The sequence below is a fragment of the Hypanus sabinus genome, chromosome 2, assembly GCF_030144855.1.
Source record: "Hypanus sabinus isolate sHypSab1 chromosome 2, sHypSab1.hap1, whole genome shotgun sequence".
NCBI lineage: Eukaryota > Metazoa > Chordata > Chondrichthyes > Myliobatiformes > Dasyatidae > Hypanus > Hypanus sabinus.
Genome location: NC_082707.1, coordinates 40,684,780 through 40,710,417, shown reverse-complemented (window position 1 = coordinate 40,710,417; position 25,638 = coordinate 40,684,780). Strand labels below are relative to the sequence as shown.

At 38.0% G+C, this 25,638-nt stretch overlaps 1 protein-coding gene across 4 annotated transcripts in view; it reads right to left on the bottom strand.

Moving 5' to 3' along the window:
- Window positions 1–25,638, bottom strand: part of fxr1 (FMR1 autosomal homolog 1) — a 71,740-nt gene that overhangs the window by 30,472 nt on the left and 15,630 nt on the right. For all 4 annotated transcript variants that reach the window (XM_059944785.1, XM_059944794.1, XM_059944812.1 and 1 more), the window contains exons 3-10: window positions 23,827–23,920; window positions 20,528–20,599; window positions 19,142–19,290; window positions 16,903–16,996; window positions 11,031–11,147; window positions 7,232–7,402; window positions 4,464–4,542; window positions 3,554–3,663 (exon numbers count right to left, since the gene is read on the bottom strand). In XM_059944785.1, the coding sequence (XP_059800768.1) occupies window positions 3,554–3,663; window positions 4,464–4,542; window positions 7,232–7,402; window positions 11,031–11,147; window positions 16,903–16,996; window positions 19,142–19,290; window positions 20,528–20,599; window positions 23,827–23,920 (886 nt within the window). The remainder of the gene's footprint in view (window positions 1–3,553; window positions 3,664–4,463; window positions 4,543–7,231; window positions 7,403–11,030; window positions 11,148–16,902; window positions 16,997–19,141; window positions 19,291–20,527; window positions 20,600–23,826; window positions 23,921–25,638) is intronic.

The following is a 25,638-nucleotide window of genomic DNA, read 5'->3' as shown; positions in this document are numbered from 1 at the left end:
TTTTAAAGTTCCTAGCAAGCTTTCCAAGAAGCCCACAAATGCTATCTGCATATTAAAAGGTATAAATGATTGCATGACCATGAGGAAAGCTTCAAGCATAAATGGGACTCTATCTTCAGTTACCAACCACCTAATTTTTGGTATGAGCAACAAGCAGTTGAAATTAATATCACATCTCAAACAACTTCACATGGAAAATATTTTTTTGCACTTGCTGCAAGACCATAGTACTTCTGCAATCAATACAGCAAAATTCCCATAAATTTTCAATGGAACATGCAGTTTTAACCAATTAAAGAAAAATAAAGCAAGATTGAAGACCTACTTAGCAATTTCTTTTCCATCAATGCTACCAATAAACATTAACCATCAGCATTTATATTTCAATTCATTTAGCTCATGTGCTACACATAGCTTTCAAAATATACGTATTGACTACTGAGTCAATTTGTTTAAGGCAAGACACAAGTCAAATTTTAACCAGGTAACAAATCAGAATACATACAATTTTGTTTGTGGATCATAATTTTTCAGTTTCCATAAAACAAAATTACATTGATGTTGTGTTTTGGAGGATCTGTCAAGACCTTCATTCCTTTGATTGTTCCTAATTGCCCCTGAGGAGATGGTGAGCCACTTTCTTCCACCAAAACATTCTTCCTAACCTGCTGGTAGGGTTTCATAGCCACCAATGAAACACCAATAATAAGTCTCTTGACCAAAATTTCTTCCAGCACCAAAAATGTTCAACGTTGTTCAACACTTAATTTTCTTAAAAAAGCTGAACTACAAGGCGGCAAGAAGTTCAAGTTCTAAGCAGCAGAACCATGATGCTTCCAAAAAAAACAACAAAAAAAAGAAAAATTGTATTTAGATTGGAATCATTCAGTTAAAAGATGGTGCCTAGAAATTCATCTGTTCCACCTGTCGGCTACATTCTGTCTCCAAAAAAAATCTATTCCCTGGACTACAATGGAATGATTTGGAACCAGAATATAATACATCAATTCAAAATCAAAATGAAACTGTAGATGGTAGAAATCCATAACAAAACAAAAAATGCTGGAAAAACTCCAGTCAGTAAGCCAGCTTCTGTGGAAAGGTGAAAGATCTTTGACCTGAAACATGAACAGATTCTCTTCGCACTGATACTGCCTGATTTGCTGAGTTAAAAATGTTTAGTACTATTGACCATATGTATATTTTGGCAATGGGCCTTAAATTTAAATACTAATACAAAAGGTCAACAAATAATGTGCTACCAAAGTTTTCTTTCATCTTACTTAAAAAAAAACAATTAGTTACCTTACAATGTCACATAATTATAAAAGCAGAATATAGCGTAGAGATTTTACTATAATTCATATTACTAAAGTTTCATGAGATAAAATATAAAAGCACTTGCAAATATTTCAGAATTGCGGCATCTTAATATAACCATATAACAATCACAGCATGGAAACAGGCCATCTCGGCCCTCCTAGTTCGTGCTGAACTCTTAATCTCACCTAGTCCCACCTACCCGCACTCACCCCATAACCCTCCACTCCTTTCCTGTCCATATACCTATCCAATTTTACCTTAAATGACACAACTGAACTGGCCTCTACTACTTCTACAGGAAGCTCATTCCACACAGCTATCACTCTCTGAGTAAAGAAATACCCCCTCGTGTTTCCCTTAAACTTCTGCCCCCTAACTCTCAAATCATGTCCTCTCGTTTGAATCTCCCCTACTCTCAATGGAAACAGCCTATTCACATCAACTCTATCTATCCCTCTCAAAATTTTAAATACCTCGATCAAATCCCCCCCTCAACCTTCTACGCTCCAATGAATAGAGACCTAACTTGTTCAACCTTTCTCTGTAACTTAAGTGCTGAAACCCAGGTAACATCCTAGTAAATCGTCTCTGCACTCTCTCTAATTTATTGATATCTTTCCTATAATTCGGTGACCAGAACTGTACACAATATTCCAAATTTGGCCTTACTAATGCCTTGTACAATTTTAACATTACATCCCAACTTCTGTACTCAATGCTTTGATTTATAAAGGCCAGCGTTCCAAAAGCCTTCTTCACCACCCTATCTACATGAGATTCCACCTTCAGGGAACTATGCACTGTTATTCCTAGATCTCTCTGTTCCACTGCATTCCTCAATGCCCTACCATTTACCCTGTATGTTCTATTTGGATTATTCCTGCCAAAATGTAGAACCTCACACTTCTCAGCATTAAACGCCATCTGCCAACGTTCAGCCCATTCTTCTAACCAGCATAAATCTTCCTGCAAGCTTTGAAAACCCACCTCATTTTCCACAACACCTCCTACCTTAGTATCATTGGCATACTTACTAATCCAATTTACCACCCCATCATCCAGATCATTTATGTATATTACAAACAACATTGGGCCCAAAACAGATCCCTGAGGCACCCCGCTAGTCACCGGCCTCCATCCCGATAAACAATTATCCACCACTACTCTCTGGCATCTCCCATCTAGCCACTGTTGAATCCATTTTATTACTCCAGCATTAATACCTAATGACTGAACCTTCTTAACTAACCTTCCATGTGGAATTTTGTTAAAGGCCTTGCTGAAGTCCATATAGACTACATCCACTGCCTTACCCTCATCAACATTCCTCGTAACTTCTTCAAAAAATTCAATAAGGTTTGTCAAACATGACCTTCCACGCACAAATCCATGCTGGTACTCCTAATCAGATCCTGTCTATCCAGATAATTATTAATACTATCTCTAAGAATACTTTCCATTAATTTACCCACCACTGATGTCAAACTGACAGGTCTATAATTGCTAGGCTTACTTCTAGAACCCTTTTTAAACAATGGAACCACATGAGCAATACGCCAATCCTCCGGCACAATCCCCGTTTCTAATGACATCTTAAAGATCTCCGTCAGAGCTCCTGCTATTTCTACACAAACTTCCCTCAAGGTCCTGGGGAATATCCTATCAGGACCCGGAGATTTATCCACTTATAAATTTCTTAAAAGCGCCAGTACTTCCACCTCTTTAATTGTCATTGGTTCCATCACTTCCTTACTTGTTTCCCACACCTTACACAATTTAATATCCTTCTCCTTAGTGAATACCGAAGAGAAGAAATCGTTCAAAATCTCTCCCATCTCCCTCGGCTCCACACATAGCTGACCACTCTGATTCTCTAAGGGGCCAATTTTATCCCTCACTATCCTCTTGCTTTTAATATAACTGTAGAAACCTTTCGGATTTACTTTCACCTTATTTGCCAAACCAACCTCGTATCTTCTTTTAGCTTTTCTAATCTCTTTGTTAAGATTCCTTTTACATTCTTTATATTCCTCGAGCAATTCCTTTACTCCATGCTGCCTATATCTATTGTAGACATCCCTCTTTTTCCGAACCAAATTTCTAATATCCCTTGAAAATTTTAAGTGTGGCTGGATTCCCAAAAATAATCAAATATTAGTACAATTGAACTGATTAAGAGCATTACAACAATCTGTACAAAACACATATAAGCAACATTTAAATAGATTACCTCTTCTCTTGGTTGCCTGCTGTCATTATCACCTTCAATTCGCACCCTAACTACTCCCGATTTGTCTACTATCTCCTGAATAACTTTACCATTTTTGCCAATTACTTTTCCTGCAATAAAAAAAATGGAGATTGGCAAAGTTAGGGAGAAGTCCAATTTGAAAAACATTTTCAAAGTCATATGTTTTACAAATCAGTTGATGGGGGCAAATTGAACAATTCTCTCCAATTCCTAGAAAAGCAATTCTAAAAATAAAATCAGTTTAATCCATGCTTTGTAAAATAATTTAAAAATCACTTCTGAAACAATGGGCATAATGAACACATTTGACTGCTTTTCAGCGTTAAACCTCACGTTACGAGTAGGAAAGCCATTTGACCCAAAGTTTAGGAAGCAAGTTGTATATATAAAGTTATGTGCCTGTACTGTGCTTCCAGAGAATGAGGGATACAGGCAATATGCAGGTAGATAGGATGAATTTTGATTTGCATTACGAACGGCAAAGATAATGCAGGTCGTAGAGCCTGTTCCTGTGCTATACAGTTCTATGTTCCTACAATCCACCTTTTCAAATTTATGTGTCTATTTTATCAATAAGATATCTTTAATGATTGACATACAATGTTTCTGCATGGATGAGCATAATGTAAGCATAGATTGATCAGAGATTGAAACAAACAAACGTCATTTGGGTTAAAATATTTGTGCATTAGCTTTACTTCCTTAAATATCATTGTTTGGTTTCACAAACTATTTCCACAGATCTCAAAACAACAATCTGCTGATTTGAAATGAGCATTTCCAGGGGTGAAACTGTATATGCCCTGCTTTCAGACCAGCATTTGTAATCTCTCGTGTCTCCAGACATTACAAACTTCATTTATCACTACTTTCTACATGCAATACTTACCTACTAATTCTCTGGGAACTTGAACAGAATCCTCTACAAACTCAAGAAAACTTCTAGCTTTCTGGACTGCCTCTTCAGTCTGGAAACAAAAGATTATTAAACTTTTCGTTTGTTACACAGAATATTAAACATTGCATGTAGTAATCACTTTTGCCAGCATCTCTTCCCCATGATATTTCTCTTCCAATATTTAAACAAAGTTCCAATTACATTATAGTCAAAACAAAATAATACTGTTAGTACATTCTTACTGAAGTACTTTTATTTCTATTTCTTTTCTAATAACATATTTATCAAGTGGACAAGTCTGATGCAAGGCACACACTCAAGGTTTTAAGAGCAGCTTCTTCCCCTCCGCTGTTGGATTGCTGAATGGACAATGAACCCATGAACTCTACTACACTATATTTTCCCCTCTTTTTGCACTACTTATTATTTTTATATATTTACACACACACACCCATCCACCCCCCCCCCTTTGGTAATTTATAGTATTTTTACTATGTATCGCACTGTACTATGGCTGCAAAACATCAATTTTCATGACATATGCCATTGATATTAAACCCGATTCTGAACTGCGCAAATTCTATTAATAGCAGTGAACTGTGACTGTGCCCGTTTATGGGACATCAGCACTAATTAATTTTGGGTTGGCATTATAATGCAGAAAATCTCTTCAACAATCAACTTGGTGACATTACTAGATCAACACCAATTTTCTCCTGGATTAGACAGCTTCAGAGAGCTTTGCAAATAGTCAAGACCAGTAATACCTATGAGTCGCAAATTAAACTTCTATTCACAAATTACAAACGTCTCAAATGCAAATGAAATTTAACAGATGACAGAGGACCAACTCATCTCACATTACTGTTCATTGCCCAGCAAGTTTAAACCAAACTAGAAAAAAAAGTCTTTTTTAAAAACCAGCAACTATTATTTGAGTTTAAGTCCTCAACACAGGAAACAAAACTACAGTTTATAATTAAAAATCTCCAAGCTGGCAGTTTCAATGTTTGAAATGGAAGTTGAGTTTTTAAAGCACAAGTTTACCCAATTTTGCTGCACTCTATCTCAATAAATTTACTGCACTTTTTCTTTAATTGAAAACCTTGGTTTTCTTACACTGAGAACAGCTAATATTAAAAAACAAGCAACACAGTACAATAGCTCATGACTCATCATAGAGCCCCATATATTTCAATACACCATTTCATTAAGTGTGATTCAAGATCGGATAATAACTATTGTTAGAATTTATAAATGGATTTTACTTGAATTATAGCGCGGAAATCAATAGCAGCACACAGTAAGTGCAATGAAAATCAGCAGTTAAGATGTAATTGAATATTTCTTCTTCCAGTAGGAAATAGAACATCTTCCAACTTGGGAGTAGTTTGTATCATAATCTCTGCAGTAACTTAGTTGTCACAGTACCATTTGTTACATCTATAAGGATGTGGAGAATGGATTCGTTCCCTACCTACAATGCATTCATTATCTCTTTTATTTAAAAAATAATCCATTTGTTATTGTGATACAGATGGCACTGCACAAATGTTCTTGTGCTGATGATATTAGATGGTATATTTATGATTTTAAGCTTAGCAATGAATGGACAGAACTCAAACTGATCCTGTTGAAAACTGAAGTGGTCAAATACTGAGTGAACATATATTGCTGCAAATATGAATATCCTTTCCGTAACTGAAATTTACAACTATGCCAAGCAAGAATTCTACTTTGGGGACTATCTCCTTTCACAAAATTGTTTCACTGAACAAAGCAGCTTACATTCATTATGCAATGCTAAGGGTGTTGCTCAACAGATTAATAGTAGAAATTTTAGCAGATAGATCAGAACGATGTATTTTTACTTTTTATTAAGAATATATACATAGTGTATTTATATGTAAATATAAGAAAACAGACATTGCTCAAAATTATTTGAAGAATTTTAGATCTCTTTCTATGATAAACAAAGGATATCACAGGTTATGAAAAGACAGGAAGATCTAAAGTTAAAATGCCAAGTATAACAATTTTTGACAGGCTATCTTTAAAGATATTAACTGGCACGAATACTTTCCTGGTACCAACAATAAATTTCTTTGCTGTGACTACTTATCAGAATAAAGTTAGTTACCTTATGTTTTCCAAGGGATTAAATGTAAACATACCACTGATTTTCAAATGAGATATTAACATTACTGGCAAAATGCTGAGCTGTATTACAAATTTCCTGGAAGTACTTTATTTGTAGCCTTTTTATAGATATGCCAACACAAACTTAATATCATATAACCTTACTACTATGGTTTTTGCACAATCAATTTGAACACATGACTAATTGTCACTAGAATTCTCATTTTCTCAGGGAGGTGACAAAAGCAAGCCAGTACAATTCAAGCATAGAATGTAGGCCATCTTTTCTTTAAAGTAAACATTTTTCTTCATGGTCCTACAAAGGTTAGCAGGCCCAAATAAAGTACTACAAACAACCCATAGGAGAGGGAATTGATAGTGTTTCTGGGATTGTCTAAAAGAAGCCAAAATATTAAAAGTGTCTTGTTTGGATGAGGGAAAAATGATTAAAGCTTCATTTCAAGTTTCCATAAAACTACACCAATTTTGTATCAATGTTGGTGGATATTTTATTTAAGTTCTTTATAATAAAGTGCATTGTTAAATATTGCTTCTACTTGGGTTGTCAAAGAATGTCAAAAAATGAAACCTAAAGATTTATTAATTGTCTGCAAACTTGCCTCTCCATAAATTCTGAATGTCCCAGTTTCTTCATCAAGTTCAATTGCTGTAACACCAGAAACCTTTCTTGCTTGCTGGATATTGGAACCATGCGTTCCGATTGCGAGTCCCATTAGATCCTCTCTGACAGTGAATTCTTCTTGGAATGCAGCTGCTAGCTGTTTGGTACTCTGGCAGTTTGGTTTAAAAAAAACAAGAGCTGTAATTATTTCAGCTGATTACAGATCAGACATTTTTAACAGATCATGGAATAAACAGTTTAAACTGATTTTTTTTTAAATGGTCCTTAAAAAGAACTAATTTTGCATGTAGAAGATAGCTTATGGCATTCATTTAAAAAGGTAAACTTGAATACTAATGATTCTGTTGGTAGCAATTACATATGCCATTAGCAATTAAAATCCCCCCAAAAAGAAAGACATTAACATGATGTAATGGTGCAAATCTAGGGTCTCCAATCATAGCAACATTACACACATTGTATCAATCTCATGACAGATGAAAGCACTGCAATCTTCCTTGGTTGTTTCCATTTGAAGCCATACTGTATTTTCAAGAAAGGTCATTAACCTGAAAGGTTAAACTGTTTCTCTATCCACAGATGCTGCCCCACCTGCAGGATGGTCTCAGATTATAACCCATCCTCTTGAGGATATCAACAGACAAATTATACTTATGAATGTCAAAAAAATCCATGGTATACTAATTTTACAGCAATTTTGTACATACTGAAACTCTGTTCAAACACTCTTAAAAGATGATCTAACTAGCAAATTGGTTTGCAAAAGTGATTATTTCACAATAGAATGAATGGGAAAATATTTTAAATTAAATCAATGGCATGACAAAGGTTTTTATAATAGACAAGGGCTAACATATACAAATTATTGTCAAGACAAGTATTCATTCAGAATGGAATCCTGTCTCCATTAATGAATATATTTATTATATTTGGCTTTATACTACCTATATAGCCCCCCCACCCCCCAATTCTCTTCACCAGTTTCTAATTTTCAAAGACAAAACTGAAGCTGCAATCTTCTCTCCTGGAACTTGTTTTTGTTTTCTTTACCTCTCCATCAACTTTCCTCCAAATCCTATTCCTTTGAGGAAGAGAATATTATCATCATCTGCATTTCTTCCACCCAAATCGAGCAGTTATGTTGATGCTCTCCAGATTTGAGATCACTTGTAGTTACACATTTACTCCTCAAAATTAACTCTTAATTTAGAAAGTCTTCTTAATTAAAGCTAATCTTATGCAGATTTTGAGAAGTTGTCAGGCTGTGGCTTTATAGCGTATTTTTGTTACTCAGTGAACCTATAAATAAATTACTTCTGAGCAAAAAATTAAAATGTCAAATCAAAGAGGAACGCAAGTTAACAATGCACACCGTGGTATATGTAGACATACTCATCAAGAACTGAAGAAACAACTGGAAAAGCAATACCATGTACATTTCTTTATCCATTCCGCAATTTAAATATTCATAACAGCAACAAACAAAATAAACCTAATAGTTTAGAGCAGTTACCTCCTCAAAAAGACAAGCCAGGAATAAAAAATATTTGTCTTTTTTGTACGAGTTACTTGGTGGTAAGTAGTCACTTGGAAGAAGCTCATACTTTCACAATTGTAAACTATATCCCAACTCAAATACGACTCAATTTTTAAAAATCATTTACATTATAAACAATACTATCCTTTACTTCATTAAGATACTTTGCATACCACAATGCTACAATTTTTTTCCTCAATGCTAATTTTAATATTTCTGGCTAAATATAATTATCCTAGATGAGCACTGCAGCAAGGCATTAAAGCGGCATACAACAAAAATGAAGTAGTAATATGCTTTAAAGGATCAAGACAAAGTTCAAGGGGTTTGGGTGTAGGGAAATGGCAGCTGTATATAAAATGGCCAACAGCCAAACAACAGTGTCTGGAGGTGACTTTCCAAGATTATTGGCTGGGAATTTGAGAGGATTAGAGCTAGGGGAAAACATCAGAACAAGGAGGAGGGAATTGTTGGGAGAAGGGGAAAAATAACTAAAGGACAAAATAGAGCTTACTGGAGTCCCAAACCAGATTTAGGATCTGCTTTCGCAAAATGTGATTGCAACAATGGATAGCTCCAAGTACAACAGTCTTGTACTACCCCCATTACAGTTAACCACCTACTATAACAGGACTACAGAAGATGCCATCTCCCTCAACTTACACTCATCTCTACAGCATCAGCATCTCTAGACACTCATCTTAAACTATTGTATATATTCTACAGCTCCACCTTCTATACTCTAATTCCAAGCAAAATCATTTCCAAAGTCCTTGACATCTCCACCTAGATCCTTGACTTCCTGACCAAAAGATTGCAATTAGTTAGGGGAGGCAGCCACCTGCACTACAATTAACTTCAATACTAGAGCCCCACAAGGCTGCATCTTCACCCTCCTAATCTACTCCCCCTATACCTACAGCTGTATGGCTAGATTCTGCTCTAGCTCCACTCCAAGTTTGCAAATGATTCCACAATCATTGGTATCTCAAATAATGATGAGTCAAAGTACCAGAAAGAGAAAGAAGAGCCCAGTGACAGAGTCACAACAGCAACAACCTCAGAAAAACAAAATAACTAGTTACTGACTTCACAATGGGGAAATGCACACACCCCTGTTTACATCAATAAGACTGAAGTCAAGAGGATTGAGAGCTTCAAGTTCCAAAGAATGAGCATCACCAATACCCTGTCCTGGTTCAACCACATAGACACCATGGCCAAAGAAAGCTCATTAACGCTCATACTTTTGCCTATACACAAGGCTAAAGAAATTTGGCAGGTCACCTTTGAGCTTCACCAATTTTTAAATTGATGCACCATAGAAAGCATCCGACACAGTCATCATGGCTTGGTAGAGCAACTGCTCTGGCTTGACCATACAAAACTGCATTGAGTAATGAACACAGCTCAGCACATCATGCAAACTGACCTCCCCTAAATAGACTCTACACTTTTCACTGCTCCAGTAAAGCAGCCAAGATAATTAAAGAGGTCATCCTCCCCAGATATTCTCTCTTCTCCCCCACTGCTTCCATCGGGCAGAAGATACCAAAGCCTGAAAGCATGTACCACCAGGCTGAAGGACAGTTACAATGTTTGAACTTGCAGCTTATTGCTCATCTGGACTATGCTTTCTCCACAACTAACCTTCTACTACCTCAATATTATAAAGATTGATCTGTGAACTGTAGGCAATTCAGGTTTTTCCACTTAATACATGTGACAGCAATAAACCAATCTTTTATCCCCACGATGGAATCTCATCCTGTGTACAACTGATATGTGAGAGTCACGATGTATATTTTCCAGTGAAATTTTGGTAATATTATGTCAAAAGAGTTATTACTGCGATTCACTCCATGTAAATTTTCAACTGCAAAAAAATGCAGAAAAAGTAAAAATTTGAATTTCTAAATATTATCACTAACATTTTTTCTAAAATTAACTATTAATGCAAGTAATTTGTCTTATAGAATTAATGATTCTATAAATGATCAGGAAAACTGCAGAATTTAGGAAATATGTATTTTAATCCATGCATGATGCCACAAAAATAACAAATTTTTTAAATGTTTACAATTTTCTTTCTGATATCATATTTTATGAAATTTAATTCCTTCACTAAAATTATTTTATATTCTATATCCTATATCTTTAAAAATAAAATCAATGATTAAAGTCATCTTCAAACCTTATAAGAACAAGTAGTTTAAGATGAAAAATAGGTTTTACTCACCTCCAGGTGTTTAGTTGCCTCTTCATTTCTGGACACAAGCATGAGTTTTGTACGAATGCTACGCAAGTGCATATCACTAAGGATGCTAACTCTCTTCACTGTAGCCTCTTTCGTGGACTGGATTTAAGATGAAAAAAAAACATCTTTTGCATTGATTTTAAAGATTCAACAATAAATCTCCCACTCCTTCCTTACAAACTTTTTATATCAGAGAACTTTAAATTGGACATTGCCTCTCATTAATGTATACAAATATTTCTTGATTTACAAAAACCAGTTATTTATAGGAAGTCAAGTTTGCAAAAATTGAAAATGTCAGTCTTTAATAATCTGTTAACAAAAACTAGTTGCTTAAAAATTCATCAAGAGAAGTACCCATACCACTTAAAAAAGTATTAAATTTTTAAAAATCATTAAAAAAACGTTACCCTGTTATCAAGAGAAACGTGCAACAAAAATATTGATAGGCCGGACATCCTTCTTATGGAACAACATAGAAACAAAATCTTTAAGCTAGCAGTGATAGTGACTTTGTATGTCAAGGTGGCAGCAAGAGAATTAAGAGGCAGAGAAGGCACAAACATTTAAATGGTGACACCAGCAAGAAGTTTGATAGAGTCTGCAATGTTGATTCCAAAGGTTCTGCCTGTATTTCTCGTTGGCTGATGAAAGCAGCTTAAGGATGTCAAAACTGTCTCCTTTTGCATTTGTTAAAGTCCGTAATGCATCATCCATTATGTAGTCACATCTGATACTACACTCTATAGGTAGAATGATCGTCTTTCAGAATGGTTACTGTTATCTTGACAAAGTGGAATACCTCAAAGCTTTGTCCAAGCAAGCTATTTTAGTAATGATGGGTTTATGTCAGTAACTTCTTGTTCTACTTGACCAGTTTAGATCCCCATTTGAGTTTGTTGCCATGCAATTCTACTAACTCTTCCACATCATCCTAGCTTACTTCATCAAATCCAACTTCATTTCCCAATGTCTCTGTATCTTTTGAGATAGGTACATACAAGTTGCACCATAATTTCTTTGTTGCACCATTCATCAATGCATTGGTTGCACTACCTTTGCCATTTTGTGCCACTTTCAAATTTTCTAAGTAAGTTGCCTTTGTCATTCAACTACATGCTGCAAGTAGTAAGCATTGAACAAGGAAATCTAGGTGCATAGGTTGAAACAACGGTGTTCTGTGGCTAAAAGACTACATTAGCACCTTACTCAATGTTCAGGATATATTCCCAAGAATGAGAATATTGTCAAAATCTGCACTGAAAATAAGACATTAATTGACTGAGGTACTGCAGCAAGAACCAGAAGCACGAAGTCTCACCCTCTTTTAATGATCTTGTAGCCATGAATTGCCCAGGGCTCAGTATGAAAATGATGCTTGTGAAGTTTGGTGTTGGGTAGTATAGAACATGTGGTGGAGCTGCTCAGCAGAGACTCGGGGATCAAACTACATCTCACTGAACACTGACAGCGCAGGTCATTAATAGAACGGTCAGTAATTACTCTCTATGTTGACAGACCATCTGAATACAACATAATCACTGAGAGCACAGGAACAGGCCCTTTGGCCTGCAATACTGCCCCAAACTAATGACATCAGCAATCAAATGCCAAAATAAACTAATCCCTTCTGCCTACACATCGACCATCTTTCCACTTCTCGCACACACATGCCACTCTAAGAGCCTCTTGAACACTCCCATCAGATTTCCCTTCACCTTTGCCCCAGGCAGTGCACTTCTGACACCTACAACTATGTAAAACCTTGCTCTACACATCCAATTTGAACTCCCCCCACACCCACCTTAATTATATGCTCCCTGGTAAGAGATTTCAAGCCTGGGAAAAAGATACCAGCTGCTTATGCCTCTCCAATCTTATAAGCCTCCATAGCTCCCGCCAGGCTCTGCCACTCCAGAGAAAACAACCCAACTCTGTCTAGCCTTTCATTACAGCAATGCACTCTAATCCAAGCAACATCCTAGTAAATCTCTCCTGTACCATTTTCAAAGCCCCTACATCCTTCCTACAAAGGGACAACCAGAAATGAATTCAATTCTCCAGCCTAAAGTTGTTTGTTTTTTTTTAAAATAAAGCCATAACATGACTTACTGACTCCTGAATTTAGTTCCTCGGCGAGTAAGGGCAAGCATTCTATATGCCTTCTTTATCACCCTATCAACGAGTAAAATTTCACCACTGTCTAAAAGGAATTGGTACATTCTCCCAATGACCATGTGGACTTCTTCCAGTGCTCCAGTTTTCTCCCACATTCCAAAGGCGTATGGGTTAGTAGGTTAATTGGTCACATGGGTGTAATTGGGCAGCACAGACAAATTGGGCTGAAATAGCCTGTAACCGTGCTGCATCTCGAAATTCAGTCGGTCCTCCTTATCCGCGGGTTCCGCATGCGAGGATTCAACTGACCACAGATCAGGAAAACCCGGAAGTTCTCTCTCCAGCACTCGTTGTTTGAGCATGTACAGACTTTTTTTTTCTTGTCATTATTCCCTAAACAATGCAGTATTATAACTATTTACATTGTGTTAGGTATTATAAGTAATCTAGAAATGCTTTAAAGTACAGGCAGACTTTAAGTCGGAACAGGTACATCCAGCATTATTTAGCGTCAGTTAGTCAAACATTTGTCTTAGTATATATTTCACCTTTCTATGCATATAAAACACTTAAGAAACTTATACATTTCAATAATTAAACCACTGCGTTGCTTAGTAATATTTGCCGCTTTCATCGGGATAGGACCTTTCACATGCTCCATTATTCTCACTTTATCCTTTAAAATTGTTCCGATCATTGACTGAATGTAGCCTAACGCTTCACCTCTTTCCGATCACTTTATTATTTCCACTTTATTTTCAATCGTGATTGTTTTCCGTCAACAGAAAGGAAACACTGCGGATTCAGCTGCAGTCAGGGGTGGCGGGTCTGAGCTCCCCTGGGTCCTAAAGTCCACCTGCACTGAGACAAGGTTAAATAAGGGACTTGAGCATCTGCAGTTTTTGGTATCCACAGGGGGTCCCAGAACCAATGCCCCACGGATAAGGAGGGCCAACAGTAAATGAAGCCAGTGAGGCCTCTATCAGGAAGCTATAGAATTGGACCCCAATAGCCTCTACACATCAACACTGTTAAGGGTTTTGTCCCTTTACATTTATTTAGAAATATGGCATAGAATAAACCCTTCAAGCTGCACTGCCAGGCAACCCACTGATTTAATCCCAACCTGATTTACAATGTCTAGTTAACCTACTTACTGATGTGTCTTTGGACTGTGGGAGGAAACTCATGCAAACTTGTGATCCTCAAAAGTACCAACACTTCACATTTGGCTGGGTTAAACCTCACCTGCCATTTCTTCATTCCTACCTCCAACTAATCTACATCACCTTTGCCAGTATTCTATACTATATACAGCAATCTTCATATCTGCAAACTTACTAAACCACCTACCCTTCTACTGCTGCCACAAAACAAATTTCATGACAGATCAGTGACATAAAAGTATTTGGGAAACCCTGCTCTACAGTTTATCTGACTGTCTGGATATAATGTAATGGAAGTGCTGCATCCCTTCTCTGTTTAACTCCATGCCCCCCTTCCTTGGCCCAGATATTTCTTATGGCAACAAGCTCCACTGCCGAGCCTATTACCACTGAAATACTACAGGGTGGGGAGTGCCACCCACCCAGAGGGCGAGATAGTCGCTCAATCATGTTAAAGAGGAAGTGATGTAGGAGAACACAAGATCCGGATGGTCTGGCTTCATTATCTGAACCTTTGCTGAAGGAACACGAATAGCAAACAGACAGGGGCAATGTCCCCAAATTTATTCATTTAATTAACATCTGCTCGGACTGAAAATTGACATTATAAAAACAAAATTCCATCTGCATGGCAACAACAGTTATACACATGGGAATTACTGCTTGGCTGTGCACCTGTACATATTAGAAGGAACAGTGAACAAAGGCTAACGCCAGGTTCCTGGTGCAACACATCAGGCCAAGAGGGTCACTTGATTCTAACAGCCACATTCTCAATATTAATCAGATATTTAAAGCACTATGAATGATGAGCAAGTCGCAGGGTATACTTTGCACAATATTGTTCAATGGGGGCCGGGGAAGAAAGAGATCTAAGCTGATATAATCTTGGAATAGTACAGTCATCCAGACTTTTGTTACATCACCACACCACTGAAGATTGAATTGTTGGGTTTTGAATGGTAGATCAAGAGAAGTTCCAGCCACAAGAAAATTGCAAGGCAATTTTTAGTTACAGTATCTTCAAGCCTGGAGCATTGTTAGGTTTTGAGTGGTAGATCAAGAGAAGTTTTGGCCACAAGAAAATTGCAATTTTTAGTTACAGTATCTTCAAGCCTGGAGCAGCTTCTTCTCTCTAAATCAGGGCTTCTCAATTTTTTTCTATGCCATGGACCTCTACCACTAACCGAGGAGTCCACAGACCACAGGTTAGAAACCTGCTCTAAATGAATTCACAAAGAATTCTTTCAAAACATCCTGCCTTGTGTTGAGGAGAGAAGCTAACTTTCTTGATTTACAATTCACTTTGGAAAAGCTTTCAATTCCGTGGTATCTACACCTGCTGCCTTCCCCACAAGATGCATATTAATACAATTTCTACACACATCAGACATTCAGAAAAATCAGTAAAGACTGGTTTGAACATGTCAGCATTTTGAGAAACAGCAACAACCTTCACATTCAAGTCTTGCATTATTCTCTTGTAGCAAAAATAAGATACGTATTCTAAAGAATAGTTAACATTGAAAATTTGTAAATCAAGTTTCATTAATTTATAGTTTCAAGTTGCTTTTCTGTTAATAAGAATCCTCAACCATCAAATTAAATGCTACTGTTACAAAGCATATGAATCTCTAGTGCACTTAGAATGTCAAACTGTCCCCATGTCACAGTACTCAAACTGCACAACTGTCAATGAACACATGTAGAATTCCATTAATTAATCTCCACAAAATAAATTGAGCAATTTGCACATGGGTTATCAGAGTTAAATTATATTCCAACCACAATGATGTTTTAAAGGACTGCTATAACTAGTGACAAAACTGAGACAACTGTGAAAATGCATAATTTGCACATTCAAGTCCAAATTTTATTTTTGTAAAAAATAACAAATATTCTTCCAACCTAACTTTCATTAATGAATGTACTTGCCTATTTATTAATCTTTACTTCAAATCAAAACTACTAGAACTGAAATACATTTAAAATTTATTAACATCAAAAGACACAAGTGGAAGTGAGAGATGGCCTCGAGACAAATCAACCTTTCAATGAAATGAATACCAAGAGCCTGTGTCCCTGCTGCATTGCTCCATGACTCTAATCCTTTATCTGAATTCAAGCTCTGTAATTCTCCAAATCCCTTGATAGCTAATGTTCAAGGTGTCAGGCCTTAAACATATTTAGTAGCAAGGATCCTCATCTCAATGGAGATGAGAACTTCAAAGATTCACAGCCCTGAATAAAGAAACTTCTCATCCCACTCAGAGCCAATTCCTCTTCCAAAGATTATGACAAATTCCAAGCCTCCTAAAACACAGTAGTCTTTCAACATCCATCCTGCTATTTATATGAATTTCCAAGATAATTTTTCTCAATGAAGTTGAAATTTTCTCTTCATATTTGTCGTCTTTTAGAGAGAAGAGAGAAGATGTGCTCCATCCCCATAAAACTAAGAGAATACTTCCTAAGATAATAGAAACCAAATCTAGTATTAAAAGTGTAATCTCAAAGCCCCATTATGATTGCAAAACACTTTTGAGATTGATTATGTGCTTGGTTCTTACCAAAACCAACAACTGACCAGTGTCAGCATTATAGAAAACGCAGTCTGCCTCAGTTGCCTTCTTAAAATCTTTATGTGCATTTTCATATGCGCAGCTGCATAAAATAAAAGAAGAGTGTCAAATCAAATCTAGATGAAATACTTCACTGACAGACTAAAATATTCCAGTAGTTCTGCATTAAAAATATAAAATTACAATAATAAAGCCCTGAAAATGCTAACCTTGATGGAGGACAGAATCAAACAGCACTGGTGCAATACAGTCTACCACATCTGTGGCACACAAAAACTTTCTCAATTGCTTTGTAAATCTTCTTCCACCACCTCTCCTAGCCATGTATTCCAGATCATAATTCATGTATAAATATGGCACTCACCTTGCCCCGATTCTTCTTTTTCCATTCTGGCTCCCCTCTTACCCCTTCTCTATTCACCTGCCTGTCACTTCCCTCCACCGTCCCTTTCTCCCATGGTCCACTCTCCACTCCTATCAGATTCCTTCTTCAGCCCTTTACCTTTTCCACCCAACACCTCCAGGCTTCTCACTTCACCCCCCTTCCCCACCCACCTACCCTCCCCATCTCCTTCCCCTCCACCTAACTTCTCATTCTAGCTTCTTCCCCTTCCTTTCTAGTGCATGGTACTCCAGCCTGTCAATTATCTTGTCTTTCATTGCCAATTTCAATGTCAAAGGGAAAGTTTGCTTACGCATCTTCACAATTTCATAATCTTGAATTCCTGCTACCTCCCCCCAAACCTCTCACCCATTAAACATCCTTTGGGCTCTCTGCCTCAGGTACTCCAATTTCACTATTCTTTCCATATCACTAAAGATCATTGGCCTGTACATCCTCCTGATATCTCCAATGTACTTAATAAAATCTGGATATATTTTAGCCAAAGGCAAATAGTAATAACTGAACTACAATTTAAATACATGCATTTTCTACTTTCATTTATAAAGTACTACCAACTTTTCCAAGAGCCTAAAACTTGTATACAAGATTACTCCAGGTCTCCATAATGGATTTGCTTTAAAAATATGCCATTTAGTTTATATAACAAACAGAAAATGCTGGAGGAACTCAGCAGGCCAGGCAACATTTATGGAGAAGGGTGCAGCCGACGTTTCAAGCCAAGACCCTTCAGTAGGACTGGAGTGGAAAAAAAAAGACGAGCAGTATTTAAAAGGTGGGGGCAGGGGAGGGAGAAACACAAGGTGATAGGTGATAGGATCATAGGTGCCCAGTGAAGTGGCCTCCCAACCTGTGTCAGACCTCACCGATATACAAGATATACACCAGGAGCATTGCACACAGACGCTCCGTCCGCCAGAGGAAGCAGGATCTCCCAGTGGCCACCCATTGGAATGGGAAGTGGAATTAAAATATGTCTATCCATGACCTCCTCTACCGTCACGATGAAGCCACACTCAAGTTGAAGGAACAACATCTTATATTCCATCTGGGTAGCTTCCAACCTGATGGCGTGAACAATTTCTCAAATTTCCAATAATGCCCCCTCCTTCCATTCCTCACCCGCTTTCCCACCTTATCTCTTTGCCTGGCCATCACCACCTTCTGGTGCTCCTCCCCCTTTTTCTTTCTTCTATGGCCTTCTGTCCTCTCCTATTATATTCCCCTTTCTCCAGCCCCGTATCTCTTTTACCAATCAACTTCCCAGCTCCTTACTTCACCCCTCCTCCTCTCGGTTTCACCCATCACCTTGTGTTTCTCCCTCCCTGCCCCCACCTTTTAAATCCACTACTCACCTTTTTTTCCTCCAGTCCTGTTGAAAGGTTTCAGCCCAAAATGTCAAACGTACTCTTTTCCCCAGATGTTGCCAGGCCTGCTGAGCTCCTCCAGCATTTTGTTTGTGCTTGGATTTCTAATATCTACAGATTTTCTCTTGTTTGCCATTTATTTGTATTTTCCCAAAGATGTGTAACTTGCAATAATTTTCAAGTGCCTTACACCTGCCCACTTTAATGTGTTTGTCTTCCTGAACTCTGGCTATTTTTGTCATGTCTATTAGTGCAAATTACAACACAAGGACATCCTTACTCAGTGGTTCTCTAATGTTCTTAATCTGGTCAAATGTTGTTTATCCAGTTTGAAATACCGTGGTTTAAAAAATGACAAATAGCAGAGCCACCTCCACCATGATACTGAAGAAAAAGCAATCTATATATTTTAAACAAAGGTGGTTAAGGTATACAAGTGTACAAATCTTCTACTTACGCTTCCCTTAAGTCATCTGGAACATCAACAGTGCACTTAAAGAATGTGTTCTTTGTAATTGCCTTACTCGGATTCACTAGACGCAATCGTTCAAAAGTAACAATTTCATTGTAGGTTGCATCGCAGGCAGCATATTCAATGACATAAAACTACACAAACACAAAATAATCAAACTTTACTACAAAATCCAATTTTACATACTAAGTGCTTTCAAAATATTTTTTTTAAATTGCAAAAGCCAACATATTTACCAGCTTTAAAAAATGGTCAGTATGAAGGCTAGAACATATTTTAAAAAACACACCAAAATACTTAAAACAAATGCAACTTTCCATCAGTAGATGTACAAGTTTCAATGACCAAAAAAAATGAAGGGCTATGTGGGAAGGAAGAGCTAGCTTAATCTCAGTATTAGTTAAAAAGTCAGCACAACACTATGGACCAAAGGGATTGTACTGTAACGTTCTATAAAAATGACTGCTTCAAAGTAATGAGCCAAATCAGATTTATCTTGACTTTTAAAAATATACGAGAAGGACATAGCTAAACAATTCTCCTTATTGTCAGGAAGGTGCTGTACTGTAAATATAGTATACCAGAACAACTTGGCTAGAAAAACAGCTAATTTTAGAACAAAATTCCTTGGTATAATAAAGATATTGTCTCATATTAAAACCTTTGCTTTATCCAGTGCTCTTGGCTAGTTTATGAATAGCAAACCAGACTGGCTTCTATGAGGGGAAGCCATGATGGATCATCCACTCTACACTTCCTGCTAAATATGGTTAAGAATACTTCAGCCTTAGGTACCAGTGTTGCATCCTGCCATGATTAAGGACAGGGATGTTTGTGGAGCCACCTTGTGGTTAAGTATTTAATGCTCCAACACTAATCATAACTAAATGCAGCAAGACTACATAACTTTAATCTAACTAATTGGTGGCTAGATCACGTGGCATGCTGTTTAGCACAATGTCCTGTATTGTAATTTCATTTCATTAAGTATGCCTGCTGCTGCTCCAACAAAAGAGAGATCAGAATGCCACAAAGGAAAATGTTCGTACAAAGTCACACAATCGAACCATTTCACAATTTGGAAAAAAAATTTAAATTCAAATGTGATGGATATCAACTAATTATCTCAAATTTCTCATTACAATGGTATACTTCTGTATATTATTATGCTGTTATTTATTTCACTTATGGTTTAAATTACTCCTCTTCAAAAGGTGTTCATAACTGTATGCCATATTGTATCATGGCTTAATTAAAGCTTTATTACTGCCTCTAGGCTTAAATATTGAAAAACCACACCAACAGTATAACTTGCAATGTATTGCTGTAAAAAAAAACAAACCAATTATCCAGTTTTCTTTTCCCACTTACATCTCCTTTCATCATCCGAACCTTAGCAAGCCACCAACCACAAGGCTCATGTTCATTTGCTCTCGAGTAAACCTTAGAGGAATAAAGGCAAAATAAAAGCAGTTGATGTTTCTTATAAACTTCTAAAATTCTGATACTATATTTGGTGTTCACTCAAAAGCTATTGCTAATATTGTATTGTTCAAATCTGCAAAACTGAAACTCACTTTAAATATAAAGCATGCTAGATACAATGATGCAAAGCTAGGCATAATTTTCACAATCTTGAGATCTGATACCATCTTAAACACCCCATATAGAACTAACAATAGACCTTCACCTTGAAAAGCCAAGTCCTTTAAAAAGACCTGTTACAAATGAACATTTACCCCTTTTCCAACCACACCCATTCACCACCTTCAACTCTTTCCTGATTCCACCCACACAATTCATCTTCAGGCTGCCTTCTCCAACCACCCTCCCACCACCACTCCAATCAGTCCTGATGAAGGGTCTCGGCCTGAAACGTTGACTGCTCATTTCAACGGATGCTGCCCGACCTGCTGAGTTCATCCAGCTTGTTTGTACATGTTGATTTGACCACAGCATCTGCAGTGTACTGTGTTTACCACTCCAAAATCTTTCCCCTTCCATCTTACATTCCCCACTATCACCACCTTTATTTATCAGATTCTAGCAGTGGTAGCCCTGTATCACTGCTTACTTTTCTCCAGTAACCATCTCCAACTTTCAGACTTCCCTCCTTCCACCCCACTCAATCTGCATTTTTACTGCCATCTCATCTTCCTCCATTCATCGTTCACTTCCCACAGCCTCTCAACTACATGCCCTCTCCTTCAACACCTAGCATAACCTGCCTGTCATCTTTCACCATTTTCCTTCTAACAATCAGCTCAGGCTCCTGTCATGTCACTCCCTTTCTGTTCTCTACACTGCCCATCTCCCCTCTCCACTTTCAGTCCTGATGTCAGGTTTTGACCCAAGATACCAACAATTCCTCCCCAATAAGGAATTGATCATACAGTTGACTATGCATCTACAACAGTGGGCAATGAAACTAAAGAGAAAAAAGCCTGAACAATCATGGTAATCAGCCACATGCACAACTGTGGTCAGAGAAATCAATCTGGTTGACTGTCTCAAAGTATTTTAAGCTCTGACAGTCTGAGGAATACTCATCCACATCAACTGTCAGTTAGTATCAAAAATACTGATTGTACTTGCAGAAGACACAATGACTGGCATAGTAGCATAGTGGTTAGCAGAATTTTTTGCAGTGCCAACAAACCAGATTCAATTCTCACTGCTGCCTGTAAGGAGTTTGTTTTCTCCAAGTAACTCTGGTGTCCTCCCACAGTCCACAGATGTACTGGTTGGTAGGTTAATTGTTCATTGTAAATTATCATGAGATTTGGCTGGAGTTGAATTGGGGGTTGCCAGGTGGTGTGGCTTGAAAGGCCAGAAATTGGATCTCAATAAAAACAATTATAATAGCCTCAATGTACTGAAAGACCTTAGTTAATCATGTTGCAAATCAAAGTCAAATTCAGAGGGTGAGACAAATGGAAATCTCTGGTTTCTGATTGCAATCTAAAATGCGCTCATAAAGGCACTTAGTTACATCAAACTATTATGTCAACACAATTAAAATGGACAGCCACATGGCCATCAGCCTCTCAATAATAAAAAAAATCACATTAGCTGAGCAGATTTACATTACCCTTCATAAAAATGTTTTAACATTCAGTGCTATACAAAATGTTTTCAGAAATAACATTTTTATATGTCAAAAATGCTTATTTTACCAATATAGACATTCAAGGTTGGTCACAGACATTTACAGTACTGAGACAAGTCTTGGGTACAAATATAAATCTAAGGTGCCTAAGACTTTTGCACAGTACTGCATTTGCCAACATGGAACAGAGGACAAGTTTGTAAATCAGGCTTGAGCAAAGGATGTTGGGAATGGTGAGGGCAAAGCACTGCAGGAGTGGTATGGAACAGGTGACAGAGGAGTACCACGGGCAGATGGTGGGGTGCAGATATACCCAACCCTGAAACACCAGACAAGGAAATTTGATTCCAAACAACTGGTTTATTGGTTATTACAAAATGTCTCTCTAGTGCTTCCCACTCTTAACCACGATTCACATTTCCCTGCCCCCTTCCAGTCCACAATTGAGATCCATATCAGAATCAGATTTATCATCACACACATAAATCTTCCTCCAAGAGGACAACAAATTTGTGTGGTTTGGAGATTTGCATACCTCAATAACCCATAGAACTATGTTGGCTGTAGTCAGAGCTTTATGCGTTGGCTCTTGGTAGCGTCACCCATGCCAAACAAGTCAAAGAGTATGACCAGACTAAGAACAGCCCACTGGTCCTGCAGGTTCAGGATTTCAGCTCAGGGCTACCAACCCTGACTGGCAAAACAAAATTCCAAGTGTGAGGTGCTTCATTCTAATAGGTCAAATATGATGGCAAAAAATAGTATTAATGGCAAGACTCTTGGCAGTGTGGAGGATCAGAGACATCTTGTGGTCCGAGTCCATCAAAGTTACCGCTCAGATTGACTCTGTGGTTAAGAAGGCATATAGTGCATTGGCCTTCAACTGTGGGATTAAGTTTAAGAGTCGAGAGGTAATGCTACAGTTATATAGGACCCTGGCCAGATCCCACTTGGAGTACTGTGCTCAGTTCCAGTCACCTCAGTACAGGAAGGATGTGGAAACTATAGAAAGGGTGCAGAGGAGACTTACGAGGATATTGCCTGGATTGGATGTTTCCCAGGGCTGAAATGGCTAACACAAGAGGGCACAGTTTCAAAGGTGCTTGGAAGTAGGTACAGAGGAGATGTCAGGGGCAAGTTTTCTTTACACGCAGAGAGTGGTGAGAGCGTGGAATAGGCTGCTGACGAGGGTGGTGGAGGCGGATACAATAGGGTCTGTCAAGAGACTTCTTGATGGGTATGTGGAGCTTAGAAAAATAGAGGATTATGGGTAACCTTAGGTAATTTCTAAATTAAGTATGTTTGGCACAGCATTGTGGACCAGAGCTTGTACTGTGCTGTAGGTTTTCTATGTTTCTAAAATTGCTACAGAAACAGCAATGAAGAATCCTTCTACATCTGAGTGCAACGATATTCCTGATCTCCACCTGGAACTTGCATGACTAACAGTAGAGAAAACTGACAATGAATAGTAAACTCAAAAAAATTCTTGCATCACTAGCACAAAACAAAAATCACTGTTCATTTTTAAATGGCAAAGCAATCATTTAAAAAAACTTACCTCAACCTCATCTCCTTCACTTATCTCCTTTTTGAGATCAGATGGGGGTGGTAACCTCACATCACAGAAAGGTATCCGACGTGCTGGTTGCCAACTTTTGAAGAAAAATCAGTTTTAATTAGGAAAACTAAAACATTTAAAAGCTCAGATTGTACTAATATAACACCCTGGGAAAGGTTTCACTGTCAATGTAAAAGCCGTGTTTGGGTTATGGTTAGAGATAACCCAAGCCGTCCAATAAAGGGAGTGTGTTTTAGTGTTGTGTGCCTGACATCAGTGTGAGCTGGGTCTTTTGTTCAGCGGGAAATGAAGGGAGAAGAGGCCGGAGAGAAGAGGTCATTGGACTCGACCAAGAGCGGGGCCATGATTCGACAAAGCCGGGGAGATCCAAGATCGGCGAAATGGAAACTGTGAGCTCCAACTTGTGCACATTAGACTGCTTCATTAAAATGGGCTCTTTTTTTGCTTTTTCTTTACTAACCCTCAAGTCAAATTAAGAATTCTAAAGCTAAATCATTTTTTTGTATACTGTGTACTGTCTGTTATGTCATGGTCCTTATTTGTAACAGGGTAACAAATCACACAGCATCCTCACAAACAGGGGGTTTTGGGACACTGGCACTTCAGTCTCAAATGTTTGGTGGGGCTGGAGATTGTCTTCCCTAGACTTATGCAGCCAATGGAACCAGAGTATTTCACAAACAAGTACCTTGTCCAATTTCTACATGTATTTGTTTCAATAATTTATTTGCCACCAGCAAGTAAGTGCTGACTTTCACCAGCACCATCTTAGACCAGACTTGCATTTGGACCAGAACACTTTTATGCACTTTAGGAAAGGCCAGTCTGTGTTGGCAGAAACCCCTCCATTACCATCACATTGAGCACCAGTGCACCCCAGAGCTACATGCTCAGCCTGTACCTGTTCATGCTGTTGACATATGACTGCACTGCTAAATCCAGTTCAAACAGAATGAAATTCGTTGATGACACAAATGGCCGACATAATCAACAATGACTATGAGACAGTGTACAGAGATGAAGTAAAATGGTTGGTAGAATGATGTGAGCACAACAACTTGAGTCTCAATGTGGAGAAAACCAGAAGAGAAGATTGTGGAATTTAGGAAGGTGCAGGCTGAAGACGCCTCACTACACATTCACGGCTCTTCCATGGAGAGAGTTAGGAGTACCAAGTTTCTGGAAGTATAGTTAACAGACGATCTCACCTGGTGCCTCAATACCACCTCTAAGGTCAAGAGAGCACAGAAGGGACTCCACTTCTTGAGAAGATTGCAGTGAGTGAACCAACACTCATACCCCATTTTATCTAGTTTTTAACAGGAGCACCATCAAGAGCGTTCTGACCAGCTGCATAATCATCTGGTACGGGAATTGCAAGGCATCTGACCACAAGTCCCTACAAAGGATTGCAAGGACTGTTTCAATGATCAATGGGGTCTCTTATCCACTCGTTAGATATTTATCAGGAGAGAAGTGTACGCAGGGCCCTCAGCATTGTCAATGATCCCTCCCATCTGTCCAACAATCTCCTTAACTCTCAACCATCACATGGGAAGTACTGTAGCATTAGAACAAGAACTGTTAGGATGGGAAACAGCTTCTTCCCCCCAGTAAGACTACTGAACTCCCTGCCACCACCCAGGTCTCATCACATATGAAGCGCCAGGAGCCTTACATTGTTTACTTTTTAATTTGTATTGTGTATATACACTTCTATTATTTGTGGTAATATTACTTTATATGTTATGTACAAGTTATATGTAATGTGCTGTGCATCCTGATCCGAAG